This window comes from Pyrgilauda ruficollis, unplaced genomic scaffold, assembly GCF_017590135.1.
Source record: "Pyrgilauda ruficollis isolate IOZ18807 unplaced genomic scaffold, ASM1759013v1 scaffold22, whole genome shotgun sequence".
Lineage (NCBI taxonomy): Eukaryota > Metazoa > Chordata > Aves > Passeriformes > Passeridae > Pyrgilauda > Pyrgilauda ruficollis.
In genome coordinates this window covers 4,121,515-4,136,279 of record NW_024521428.1, presented here as the reverse complement: position 1 = coordinate 4,136,279, position 14,765 = coordinate 4,121,515, and the positions used below count along the sequence as shown (strand labels likewise).

The following is a 14,765-nucleotide window of genomic DNA, read 5'->3' as shown; positions in this document are numbered from 1 at the left end:
AGTTTGTGCCTCATATCACATTTTTATATGTTATAAGGAAAACAGGGATTTTACATGAGCAGGGACCTAAATTGTTTCTTAAGACCAAAATTTAAAACCAGTGTAGACCAGAGTAATGATAAATTGTTTTTGAGGGTATGTTCTGTGATGTTCTGGGGTTCCCAGCCCCAGATCTTTTCCTTGCTCTTTGCTATATTTGGCCTTCATCAGAACTACATCAAGACAGGTCACACATTTGGGTGCCTGCCTCACTTTCCTGGGGGACTTCAGAACAGAGGGCCCCCCTCTCTGCCCACTTAAATGCCACAAAAATTGGTCACCAAGTCAGGTACAAAAGGGTTATTCTTTGCCTGTATTGTGCTGTTAAATACTTTAAAGATATTATTTGTGCTGATTTGTCTGCTTTGCTTTGAAAGTAGGAAAGCTGATGGTGAATGTAAAGAATTTTTACCCATAATTGCACTAAATTCTAATACAATTAAATGTACAGTAAGTTCACATGATTATCAGGTAATAGATCAGTTCTGTTTTAATTTAGTATACCTGATTTATCACACCTCCTGGAGTGTGTCTCTGAAGAAATATGTCGAGAGACTCCTTCTCTCTACCGACAATTGCTTACAGTTTATGCCATGAAAGGGGGAATCAGCACAAATGAATCCTGACAAAATATCTTACAAAACTAATAAAAATCAGCATGTAGAAATGCCAGCTGTAATTGCACTATTTTGCCATAAAAAGGTCTGTGGGCCAATCAAACCATGTGGTTGTTTTTTTTCTTCCTTTGGAAAAACTTAGCTTTTATCTTTGTAAGTCGGTGGTACAGTTGCCCTGATTTTGGAATGATCAGTAAGTGCAATCCTTTTGAATCTCAGGAACAATATACCTCATCCAAACCTTTGTCCTGATTCATCTCCAGCTTTGATAGCTTCAGTGTGTCACCCTGCTTGCTTGTCAAATCTATCATCAGTTCTAAAACTGCCGATAAATATATTCCACATCTCTTTTGGGAGATGAAGCTTGTCTGCATGCTAAACAAAGAACAGAATGCACAAAGCCAAGATACACGCTGAGATATAATATTCTCCCTCTTATAATACCACAGGTGAAATGATAATGTGGAAATATTCTTACCCTGAGGAAGGCAGACTCCAGTTGTAGCTTAGCAAATCAAAGACCAGAAAACTTGCTTGCAATAACATCCTAACAAATCCAAAGGGTTATATTTCCCAGTTAAAAAATATCCACACACTGACTTTTAATCCAAATCCAAAGATTAAGGCAGAAGAACTTCAATAATTTGTTTAGTTACGTATGAAAAGTAATTTGTCATGAAACTGCCTGCCTGCCACTATAAAGGTTTAAAAAAATCATAGCTATTCATGGCTGAACAGTCAGACTTTTCCACACAGGAAAATTAATCATCATTTCAGGTTTCAGTATCTTTTTGTATTTCGCATGGCAAATAAAAAGTTGTCCACCAAGCTTGAAATGTCTCTTTTTTTCGAGTTGGTCACTCTGTGGGAGAAACAGGCACTTCATTAGATTCCTTTAATTTGTTCTTCATAGCCATAAAATAAGTTAATAGCAAAACGAGGGAGCTTCTCATTCAGAATCTCACTTTCTTGTTATTAAAAAATTATATCTGTCTACCAATAAAGTATAAAACTAAGGCACTTCAGATACCAAAATCTTTCCATTCCTGGACGAGCTTTAGTGTTCAAATGTTAATAGGATGCCTGCATTTAGGGGGGAAAAAAAAAAAAAACCTAAAAAACTTGGCCTGTATTCAGGCTCAAGAGTCTGTGAAACAGACTTTTTCCATACTATGACCTCAGTCTTAGGATTTCTCTTTTGCAAAATGTTAGTTATTTTTCTTGGCAGGGGGCCAGAACCCTGTATCTCTCTTTCCTCTCCTCTCACCCTCCTCCTCTCCCCACCCTCCAGGCACACACACACCTCTCCTCTTCCCATCACCCAGCAAGTCAGCCCTGAGATGAGGTAACCCCCCCCATCTTTGGCTGAGATGGTGTGGAGAAAACAATCAGGTTATGACATCCTGGAAGTCTGGAAGTATCAAACGCTCCCAATCACTCTTCTCTTCCTTTGGACCCATTCTGTTTTGTTTCCCTGCCCCAAACCCCTGGGCAAAGCCAGCAGCCCCCCACACACAGCAGTGCTGGTGCCCCCGCCAAGCATCAGCTACGGCGGGTTTCAAGTTGCAGCAGCTTTCGCCCAGGGTAGAGAATTTCCAAAATGTGTTACCCTGGCAACCAGGAATTTTAGCCCAGCAAAAACCACCGCCACGCACACCGCGACTCCGACGTGCGAGACGCTGAGCTTCCGTTTGTCATTTTCTTCAGAGAAAAAATACAGCGTGGGGTCGGTGGTGTCTGCCTTCTTGGAGGCATTGCCAATGAAAGGGACTTCTTCCCAGGTACCTGCATCTCCTGATTTTCCTGGCAGCCCCTCTTTGACCACTGTATTCCAAGCTAATACATAACACATACAAAATTCCTAATTAGTCCCTTACAAATGATGAAGTCCAAGGAAAACAGTCCCCAAGAGAAAAATATGCTTTCAGTGTAATACAGGAAAACATTTCCTTAAGCATGATGATATTTTATCCAGATAAGTTGGTCAGCTTTACTCTAAATGGCATTCAATGAACACTGGTGATACAGAAGCATTTTTTGACTTGGTATAAAATTAGAAATAATGCCCTGCATAATAGTAAGTTTTCCAATGGGACAAAAGCTGCTGTTTTGGAGTGAAGGTTTCTCTTGCATAAAACCACTTTCCCCTTCAGCTTTGAGCCATGGGTGGCATCAAAATGAGGGCAGCTTCCTGCAACTAGTTATTTTTCCCTACAGTGTGCAGAGTACAGGTAGATAGTAAAGGTGAAGGTGCTACACAAGAGGGCCTGTATCAAGGGTACTTTATAAATAAAACTCTGCATTGAGCCATAAGGGTGGTTAATGCAAGCTGTTTGTTATATCTGGTAAAAGAGAGGGATAGCATTAAAAAATGGGACAGTGAAAGCCCTATCTCACCCCATCTAAGTCAAACAAAACTTCCCCAGACTTCAGTAGTACTTTTATTTAGCATTCACCTATCCCCATTTTTGTTGACATCTAAGAATATGCTTTTTTTGGTCTGACTCGAAATCAACAGAAGCTCAATTTTGTCCCAGGAAAACCACAGCTGCAATTAAGGTCAGATTGGGTTCCCATATGTTTTCTTTCTGAACCCAACAAATCAGCTCCAACTCATCTTCTTTGAGGGAGATCATATTTTTGAGATCTTTTTATGACTTTAGGTGCTATTTAAAGATTATTTTTGCTTGTGTGAACTTTGACTACTGTGTGTCTATATCTTTTACATGGCAAAAAGATGACCAGTAATACAAATTTAGGCTTCCTCCTTAACTTGGTAGACATTAAAGACAGATTCAGTCAAGACGTGTGTGAGCAAATGTCTTCCAAGAAAATGTCTTTATAGCATTTGAAGAAAATAGACTTCTTGGTGTCAACTTACAATAGGGTTTTTTTGTGAACTATCAGCAGCATTGTGCTCTGTAAACTCAAAAAATCTGTGCTCAGAAAAGGTTAGGAATTGGCAGGAAGAGTTCACATCAGCATTGTGACAATACCACAGTGACTCTGATGCATCCCACAGGTGAAATCACTTCATTTTTGGGAGTGGGAAGTTATGGTATAATTACATTTTTAACAGTCTATATATTTAACACACAGAGAAACACGCTGTACATGGACTAAGGGTAATATTTCAGAGAAGAGGGCAGAAAAGAGGAACTTTTTCATGGAAATTTGAGCACTGAGGAGGGGGTTTTAAAATTTTAGCTGCCCCTGCTGGACTGGCTGAGCAGAGAGAGAATCTGGCAGTGTTAGGGGTTAGCTCTGCAAGCTGAGGCTCAAGTAAACAGGTGGAATAGTGCAATGAAACCAGCCTTCTTCTTCTGCCAGAGACTTAGTTCATGGATAAACACCAGACTTTCACTTCTGCAGTTTTAAAGACCTCCATCACTCTGAAAAACACTGCCTTCATTCATCATAGTGAGGGGTTGTTTTTTTTCTCTTTTTTTTTTTTTCATGGACTGCATGGCTTCTCTCAGAAACATCACAGATATATATTAAAAGCCATTGACATATTAAAGTTTTTAGAAACAAAAAAAAAAAAATCAAAAATTTTCACAAAGGGTGCTATTTCATATTGGCTACCATCGTTTGGAAGTTGTGCTTCTCAGCAAAGCAGGGTCATCTGTGGCTCATGAGCAGATTGATATGCTCCAGGACAGCCCTGGATAGAGCCCGTGGAGTTCTCACCAAATCACTGGCTGATGTGTCTGCTGCAGATGTCCTTGCCATCTAAAATGCCCACAAGCTGAGCTGTGAGAGATTAGGAAGTTGCCCCAGTATCTTAATCGGAAAGCTGAAAATGGATTATATCCCATAAAAGTGTGTGCAGCCCTGTTTTTTGGAACCAGCTTCCTCACTAGCATGGATTTCACCTCTTCCATTGTCCTCCAGGCCCATCTGTTAGCTATTTTCTGGTTCAATTGACTTGATCCATCATGGTCCTTTTGGCAAACAAAGAGAAGGATATTGAAGATGTACTGCTGGAGGGTTTTTTCCTCCACAGTTTGAATGCTTTGTCCCTTCTCTATTTGCCATCTCTCCCTCCAGTTCAGCAAGGCTAAAGCAAAATCCTTCTAATTTAAACTGTGTGATCCTTGTCCCAAGACTGAAACTCTGGGGAGAGGACGGGAAAATGGTGATGGGGCAGAAGCTGCCACTGATCACCAGGTCTGCAGGCACCTGGGAAAGGCAGCAGCTTCTGCTCTCCCTTTCTCCCTACATGTGGCACTCCTCAGGACATTTACCATTTACTACCCATGTCTGTCTTTGAAAACTTAAACTACTACCCATTTCCTTTACTGTTCTGGGTGAGTAATCCTCAGCTTTTTCTACAGGACATTACATTTTTCAACACTATGTACAAATATTAATGAGATAGTCTTCATGGTGGTCTAATTATTTTAGCTGGGGAAAAGCCCAAGGTAAACTTAAAGTAACTTGCAACAGGGCTTCCAGTGAAGTGAGGCAGGATTAAGGCTACTCTTCCAGCTCCAAATGTCCCATTAGGTTGCAGTTGTTGCCTGAGAGACTTGAGGTCAAGACCCCAGGTCAGCCAGATGTGAGAGGACAGCCAGATGTGAGAGGACAAGCTCCCTGGGGGCTAAGAGCTGGATGGTGAGCTGGCAGCACTTGCTCAAACTGATCACCTGTATTTGAGATGGGTTCTCTCTGTTCTCTGCAGGCACTTTGTAACCCCTGTGCCTCAGTCTTCCCATTGCAGAAGGGGAAAACCAGCAGGTGATTTTAGCTGTTGAATAACTATCTGTAAGCCACTCTGAAGATACAAGGGGCAAGACAAGAGAGGAAGAAAGATGCATCACAACATGTGATGCTCGTGCCAATACAGATGTGTCACATCAAGCAAGACTAGCAGTGATGTTGCTCCAACATGTTTCCTTCCTGAAGGGTGGTGAGAATGATGAGCAGGTGTTGGATGGGTGAGAAACTGTAGCACCAATATCTGTAAATGGGCAGCTTAGAAGCTGCTGACTTCAGTGCTGTTAATGAAGATCCCCCTGAACAAACCATTCTGCATGTGATGCTGGGGACCAGTACAGGGAGGGAGCAAAGCCAACATCTTTTTCTGCCTGGAAAAAGCAAACAAGCCAACACACACACACACACACACACAGTGATTGCTGTGATTCTCAGAGAATATTAGCAAAGGACAAAACCTGCACAACTGCCATAAATTATAAAAGCCTCCCTCAATCTTAGTTAATTCTCTTGTAAAAAGGGAGGGAAAAATCTGGAGCAGCTCAGCATGAAAACAATTGTGGGAGGGTTAATAAAGAGACAGCACTGAGGTATCTAGTTGCTAGCCCTGATATCATTAAGTAAGTGCACTAGAAATGTCGAGGTAAATGCATAGCAGTGAATCACAGTCAGGCATGATTAACCTTGGGTAGTCTGAACTGGAAATCATTTACAAACACAAAGGTACTGAAGAACATTGCAACAGACAGCACATCGAAAGTCATTCCAAGAGCAGGAGTCACGCTGGGCGCTTTGTATATTTGTGCCATTTTAAAATTATTGTCATATTTTGCACGTGGGAAGATGGAAGATCCCAGATTCCTGGCTCAGGGAGGAGTTTCTGTGGCCCTGCAAGGTCCTCTGAAACATATGCACTGGTTAGAATCACTTTGCCTTGCACACAAGTTTTATAAAATTAAAAGTTTTAATTTCAACTGTCTGAGGATTACTGAAAGGACACACAGATCTGTCAAAGAAAGACGAAAATTGTGTAACTGCAAATATCAAAGAACCAAAGACCACCCTTCCTTCATCCTTACCCATGTTTTAATGCAGCTCTCCAGACTCTGGTGGTAAAAACAAGGGGAGGGAAAGGATTTTAATAAAAATCAGATGTTTTAAAAAAATTTGTGAAAGTTTTCTGACCCTTGAAAATTGACCCTCTGATCACAAAATCAAAAGAACAAAACATCACTAGATATTTCTGATCAGTCCTAAAAATTTGGAAATGCTCAGCAAAGCTATAACCATATGACCCATAGAGAGCTATATATATTGAGTACAATGACAACAAAACCCCTTCAAATACAGAATGCTCATGGCTTTAAAAGCATTCAATTACAAGGAACATGAATCAACTGGGGAAGACTCCAGACAGCTTAACACTTCCGTATTGTTTGCACCTTTTATTGCAATTCTTTAGTGCCAGCTCAGGTGATTATTGTGAATACCAAGGCAGTGAAAGCCATAGGAATATTGTGCAAAACGATACAGCTTTGCTTAGATTTCCTTCCTGCTTTTCCATCAGTCTTATTCTCCTAATTCCATCTCTGTTATCCTTAGCATTGCAATAACTGCCCTTATTCATCTGCCTCATTAGAATGCTGCATCAATTAATATGCATCATCTAATGCCTACTATTTTTTTAATGTCTAATACTATTATCAGTGGAGAACTATGACATAATGAGTCTATCTAGGGAGTTAGACATACAGGAGAAGCCCCTATGCATAATGCTGCTCTGAATGATTCCTGTACCCAAAGCCTCTGAACACAGCACTATGGATTCTGCACTCGAAGTCTGTGTACTCTCGGAGGTTACAGATAGCACCTCTGGTCCTGGGGCTCCAGGTCTCAGGGTTATGTTTGTTTTTAAGGACCTAGAGCCCAGTGGGCAAGGCACGAGGGTTATCTTGAGGAGAGATGTCATATTAATGCTTGGTTCACAAACACCTCACTGCCTGATTCAGGAGGGTAATCAACCTGTCCTTTGAAGCTGCATAAATAATGTTTGGATGGAGGTAGTATATCTGCACCAAGGATGAATTAACTGCCATTGAATCATATAAGACTGGCTAGAGTGTGAGGCTTGTAACATACCTGAGGAAAATAAAAAAGATATGTTCAAGAAAAAAAACATTAATTTAATCCTCCCTATCTTTTCTGTAGTTTTCCTCTGGGCAAGCATGACTTTGGGGGAAGTTTTTTTGTTGCTGTTTGTTCCTGTTTCACAGGGAAACAATGATTCACAGTGAGGCGCATCCACAATTCTCCATGTCACGCCTGAACGTGCCATCTCTCTCCTACATCAGTGCTGCTCCTTTTTAGCACCCCTGCCAGGAGATGCCAACAGGGCTCCTTTGACACTCTGAGAGGAGTGACACGTTGCAAGAGGGTACAGCCTTTGTACCTTGGCAGCATTCCTGCCCCTTGCACAACCCTGAGGCTTCCAGCTGGGCACTGCTGGAGCTCCTGCCCAGGTATGGTCTTCTCCAGGTGCATCAGGGAAGAGAACATCCATCTGCAGAGAGACCAGGCACACAGGCTCACACATCCATGTGCAGGTGTGCACCGCAGGATCTCCTGGCTGTGCATCGTGTGCACAGGTGCGATTGCTGCAGCCCCAAAAGAGCAGAGGAATTCTATATTTGTGACCGCCTGAGATAGCAAGGATAAAAAGCTGTCCTAGAAGATGGTGGAAAAGAGAAGAAACCTAGTAAAGGCCAACAGCAGGGTAGCATAAAGAGAACTGTGGTGTCGGTGTGTGCCTACATATCAGTGTGAGTTACTTTCCTTCACTGACACTCACAGATCCAGCCCTCTACTGAGTAACATGTACATCTTCAGTTTGCTAATGGCTTTTACTTGTCTTCAGTTTCTGATCTCTGTTTTTCTCTTCTACTGTTCCCAGTTTTTCATCTCTTTCTGAAAACTTGATGTTTGCAATTCCTTTTCCAGCTTCTTAACTATATCCCTCTAATTTTCTTCCTTCTCTTTTGATACAATACTTGTTGGCTCCCTTCTTCTCATCTCCTCTTTTTCCTCCTGCCTCCATTTCTATGGAATTTCCCTAACTAGAGGGACTTCTGGTTCCTGAATGCAGTAATTTATCAACAGTAACAAGTTGTTTCTGCCTCTAAAAATTTTTCTGGGAACCAATGTATGCTGTGGGGTAACCTTAGAATAAAGTAATAATTTAAAGATAGGCATTAGAAATATACTGTATCTAGTAGACAGCACAGTTTCAGAAGGTTCCCAGATCTCTTATTAGGCAAGGAACCTTTCACAACTAACCAGATTCTGACACACTATATCACCCAGTATGTAGTCTCATATCCAACCCATAACCATATTGAGGTGCACCTCTGAACCCGTATTTTGGGTTCAGAGACACCTCTGAACTTGTATTTTCGTTCAGAAATCTTACAGGATTTTAATCCAATGAAGAAGAAAAGAACAGTCCTCACCAATAAAATGCTAACTAGAAAAAACACTGTGGAGGATGGCTTATGTTTTACATATTGCTAAATATCAGTAAAAATAAATGTGTTCATTTCTCCAAAATACCTCCAGATGGCATTAAAACCCTTCTTCTTTTGGTCTTTATTGCAATATTATTTTTAAAAATTATAATTATTGAATTCATTCTATTAAACATTCCCAGCAATCATGCTATCAGAAGGCATAAGGTTGCTAATGCTTAATTCATTTAATAAGTTTGCCTAAATATGCTTGCATACTATAATTACATTCCACAACACAATCTGCAGGACAAGCCATTTCTTACACCGTGTCAAATCTTTTCCCAGATTAATTTCCAGAAGATTTTTAATGCGTATTTGCAGCAGAAATCAAAATGTCCCACAATAAATCACTGTTATTGTACCTCCTTCTGTGACTACTTTTGGCCATGTAACAAATGGTGACACCTTGTGAGATTTACATGATATAATGCTCTGAATTTAAATAACAGGAATCAGAAAACATAAATTATGGGCCAGATGCACTCTAAAACTCACATGACTGACTGTTACAAGAACTTCTCTCTCTCAAATGGGATTAAAAAGGTGAATGATTTTGCAGAAATTCATAATGCTCCTGCCTGGTAGGTATTAAAAGAATACACTTATCTCGCTTAGTTTGGAAGACTGATGCTATTTTTAATTTTTTTTAACTTGCAGCCCCTCTGTTTCATAGACTGGTTTATGTTGGCAAAACAATTCAGTCTTTTGTATACTAGAGTAAAAAAGGGTAAAAGCTTCTATTGTTGCACTGAAGTGAAGGTGAACACTGATATATTACAAGTGCCTGTTCCTATCTATTTCTTGACTTCTTTCGTTAATTCAAAAACATCAACAAAATCGTGAGAGACCAGAGATAACTGTAATTGGATTTCAAGTAATTCAGAGGTGAAGCTGCAGACTGCAGTCTTTTAAAATTACATCAGTACATCAAAGGCATATGTGACATGATGTTTTTTAGCAAGTGTGACAAACTCCAGCAGCATTAAGGTAATGTTGAAGTAAGGTTCTAAAGGCCAGCCTTGCACACCCACAACAATAATCTCATATCTATTCAGTGTGATATGGTGCCATTTCACTTGCAAAGATTGCTGACTTACTAGCATGCAGAAGTTCTAGGAATAATTAATGTTTAGTCATTATCTAAAAAGCCGTTTTACGAAAAGCATCAGTGCAAGAGCTTTATCATAATGAAAACAAACAAATTCTATTTTGCCCAACAAATCTGATAAAAACACAGCTGCCTTCTCCAATTTTAAACGCAAATGTGACTTACGATGTATGGGTTGCGCTTTTCTCTGGGGTCTTTGGCTCTACATCACTTTTCCCTTTAAAAGAGAAGAAGAAAATGACATCAGAAATGGGTCAGTATGAAAACTGCTCAGATGTGACACATCAACATTTTATTCATTGCTGACACTGACCACTCCTGCCACACACACAGACAGCTGTGGAGGCAACCACAGGGCTGCAGGGGCACTGCTGGAGCATTTGCAAGCAGGGAGTCAATCCTGACTTGACTTTTCTTGTCACTGACAAGTGCTCCGTAAATGCAGGCAGAGGAACTCCACAAGAGGAGGTGCTTAGAGAACACAGGCCTAACGAGGGAGAGCAGACCCTGGAGCAATGGAAAGGATTTCTCTAGGGCCCTACAGCTCTGCTGTTGAGAGTGTACTCCATACAACATGCACTCACTCCAGAACCCTGCTCCAGGAACAGTAATTATTTCAAACAAAGCAAAACAGCATCAGCCGGGGACAGTAAGGCAGTGATCAGGCCGCAGTTGTGCCAATGGGTATTTTGGTTCACATTCATTTTAACAGGTTTAGGATTTGATCTTTAGCTTCTGTAAGTGGGGGCTGGAGAAGCCGTCTTTGCTATGTTGGCTTAGGCACTCAATGCCAGGAGAAGCCAAGTACCCAAATGCTTGAGAAGCGCCAGAGGCCCAAGGGATGCCTCTTCACATTTCCTTATGAATCCTTATGCCTCTTCACAATCCTTATGAATCATAGGGGTCCTGATATGCTAGTTTGTGATGATCCCATCTTGGGTCCAAAATAGCGTATCTGCCCAACACAACTTAGTTACATAGCACAGTCAGTGGGAGGCAGGCTGCTGGCAGGCAGGGTGGTACTGCTTCTGCTGAGTCAGGCACAGTCCTTCTCCCTCCTTTCTACCACCTGCCAAAAACCAGTAAGGCTGATGTTTGCTGTAATTAATGTTCTCTGAGTAACCTGAGAGAGCTGCACTCCAGTGTAAGATTTCTGTGTAGCTCTACCATGGATTTAGAGGGTATGCTACTCCACTTGAATCACCTTGAACTTGAATTCTGGGCCTAGTGAGTGTGCAGATGCTGCTGCTCTTGTGTGTAGCTGGATGCTAATAGCTGTCTACATGAGAGTTTATGTTGCCTAGCAGACAAGGAGGCACAGAGGTTGAATGTGACTGCTTTACTGATGGATGTGTTTTTCTCCATTACCTTATAATGAGCTGTGTTAAGCCAAAATCCACCTATTCCTTCTGAAAAAAAGTGAGAAATTCCTATTTTGGTCAGGTTGTGTTGGTGTTGCCTGATGTGCTGCTGGTTGAGTTGAGTGGGTGTTGGATACCTAGTCCATGCACGTGAGCATCACACATCATCCGTTTGCTGCTGACAAGACCTCACCCTCAGTTTCCACAGAGCAGCAGCTGTGAGGGCACCTCTGGAAAACCTCATGTTGCCTTCAGAAGAGGCAGGACTCTGCTACCAGTGTTCTTCCACTGCTGTACAGAAGGAAGCTGAAGGACACTCTAGACAGTGACCTTCTGGAGGTAGCTGTCTTGTAGTGGAAGTTCTGGGTATGCAAACACCTTGACACAGTGCTTTTAGATCTCCCATCCTCCCCTCTGGTAGGGTTTGTGTCTATCCAGCTGTGGTGACTAAACTTTACTGAACAGGATGGGGAGAATTCTGGATGACTTCAAAACCACCAATGCCCTCACGGACCTCTAGGGAAGCTCAGCATTCACTGTAAGAGGACAGCTAAAGCCACCTAAAATTTAGGCATGAGCAGGGCATCCACACAGGATGGAATACATCAACTCCATAATCTCTAGGTCACCCTTCACTTTCAGCAGAGACCTCAGAGAGTATATCCAGATGGTGAACTTGCTGGCTAAGGAAGCTGCTGCTACAATATATGTTTGTCAGCCTTCCGGAGCCGGGAGCCCTGGAGCTCATCTGCATTATGGTAATTTGGAGCAAGAAACCAACAGTAACAGTTGGCATATATTCAAAGATTTTCTATTTGTAACTTGGGCCTTTTCTAAGTGATGAATTATTACCATGAACACTGGTTTGTTTGAGTGTGAGAGGGAATATGGATTCCTGAGTGCTTTGCCAGCAGAGTTCACATCAGTTCTACTTTCAGCAATGTATGTTAATGCAGCAACAAGGGAAAGAGCATACATACTGCGAGGAAACAGAATGTCTGTGATTTAGCCAAACTGGGTATTAATGGATTACCCTACCATAAGCAATTGTAGCTGCTTTTATGCTAATTGTCACTTAACATACTTCTGTGTGGAGAGGAAGGACAGAGACTGTACAGATGGCAGAAATGCATCAGTACAGCCTATCAGAATTGAAAATCTGGCCATTAATGCTTTATCAATTCTTACCAGCTTCATTCTCACCTGACTGAAATGTAGAAATTTTACAAATGTGTATAGCCTAAGCATAGTTGAATGTCACAGATATGGTACAGATAATATTTTTGGATAAGGGAATGTGAAAGGTAATTACCTGTTACAACAACTTGGCTTTTTTTACACTCACTGATGGCCAAATTAAGACTTGCTTTTGATTTTTTCATGTAACCTGTCAAATGCACACAGGTACCATTGAGGGAGGCTGGCATTTGCTGAACTGATAAATCTTCTCTAGTATTGACTGCTTCTCATGGGCAAATTTGTGTGAACCTTTCTTTTTCTTAGCCTTTTTGGACTTAACAAAGAACATGCTACCCACCTTGCTATGGGGTTGCTGTTAGCACACTTTGTTTCACATGCTAAGCACTGAATATGTCTCCTGAAACAGGTGTGTGTCAGTGGGTCTATGCAGAAAACACACAGTGGAAACAGTCAGTCCACACATCCTCAGCCACAGAACTGGGAGGTCTTTGCTAGTTTCTGCCTCATCTCATGCAACTTCTTACCCAACCTTTTCAGATACAAGCAGAAGATGTGTCCAGATTTCTCGAATTTCAAAACAAATTTCAAATGAACTTTTGTAGGATTTCCCCTGTTGAATAGTGGGTGGCCAGAAAAGGAGTTTTCTCCTCTTAGTTGGAATTTTGGTGAATCACTCAACCAGATTAAGTTTCCCTTTCTGGCTAACAGGGATAAATGATATTTATTGTGATGGAGTGGTATAATTTCAGCCATTATGAGTTTTTAAATGCTTTGATTTCCTTGTGGGGGAAGGATGACAGAAATGCAAATGCTATCCATGAGAAAGACAATGTTGGCAGCTGCAGTAAAACCACTGCAAATGACAGGCTCAAGAGCCACTCCAAAGAAGTCAGGGTGCAATGGGAAAAAACAGCTAACTGGGACTCTGAAGATGGGCACTTGGATAACACAATACATTGACCATTAGAGTTCTTTCTCACAGACTAATTTGCTAATATTTCCTGGCAGGACGTGTGGACCCACGGAGAGAGGAGCCCACACTGGAGCAGGTTTGCTGGCAGCACTTGTGACCCTGTGTGGGACCCATGCTGGAGCAGCCTGCTCCTGAAGGACTGCACCCTGCAGAGGAGAGACCCACGCTGCAGCAGCTCATGGGAAGCAAAGCCTGTGGGAAGGGCCCACCAGAGGTTCATGAAGGACTGTCTCCTGTGGGAAGGGCCACACACCAGAGCAGGGAAGAGTGTGAGGAGGAGGAAGTGTCAGAGACAAGGTGTGATTTGATTACCTGACTGCAGCCCCCATTCCTTGGTCCCCTGCCCTGCTGGTGGGGAGGAGGTAGAGAATTTGGGAGTGAAGTTGAGCCCAGGATGAAGAGATGGGTGAGGAGAAGGTGTTTTAAAGTCTGGTTTTATTTCTCATTGTCCTACTTTGATTTGATTTGATTGACAATAAGTTATATTTATTTTCTCAAGTTGAGTCTGTTTTGCCCATGACAGTAACTGGTGAGTGCTGTCTCCCTGTTTTTTATCTCCCCCCATGATTCTTTTGTTGTATTTTCTCTCCTGTGTCCAGGAGAGTAATAGAGAAGCTTTGGTGGGCACATGATGTCCAGTCAGTGTCAACCCACCACACATCTGAATAATTTTTTCCCAAATTTCTCTTGAGTTTGACATGCATGACTTGTACAGTCTATACCTCATTCTAATTGGGTTTTATCTGGTATCTTATTTCAGCACTTCAACAGGAATTCTCATGGATACACCTCTCAGAGGTAGTCAGACTCTCTCTGTGATGTTAGAAAATGTGTCTGGGTATCCAACAGTGACCCTAATTTTGCCACCAATGAAGAAAATATTTCTGCATGGGTTCAGCTGTTCTTCAGTTTGGTTGCCATCAGCTAGGCAGTACCAAGTGTAACTTCTGCCTAGCTGCAGATTTTACTGAGCAAGATGAATGAAGAGAGGAGAAACTGGAGTACGGGGATGTAGGAGGGATGGGAGAATAGGAAGCGAAGTGGGGTTGGAGACCACAGGAGTAAGAAGCAGGGAAAAGTTGTAAGGTCATAGGATCAATTTTGTAATACACAGGAATGCAGGTTTCATTAAATCTGCAAAACAACTTATTTTATTCAAGTGTTGGAAGAAGTAAACACTCAGCT

The 14,765-nt window shown here is 41.7% G+C and overlaps 1 protein-coding gene across 1 annotated transcript in view; it reads right to left on the bottom strand.

The window, feature by feature from the left end:
- AFF3 (AF4/FMR2 family member 3) overlaps positions 1-14,765 on the bottom strand; it is a 273,293-nt gene that overhangs the window by 104,383 nt on the left and 154,145 nt on the right. The window contains exon 8 of the mRNA XM_041468410.1: positions 10,212-10,263. Coding sequence (XP_041324344.1) covers positions 10,212-10,263 — 52 coding nt within the window. The remainder of the gene's footprint in view (positions 1-10,211; positions 10,264-14,765) is intronic.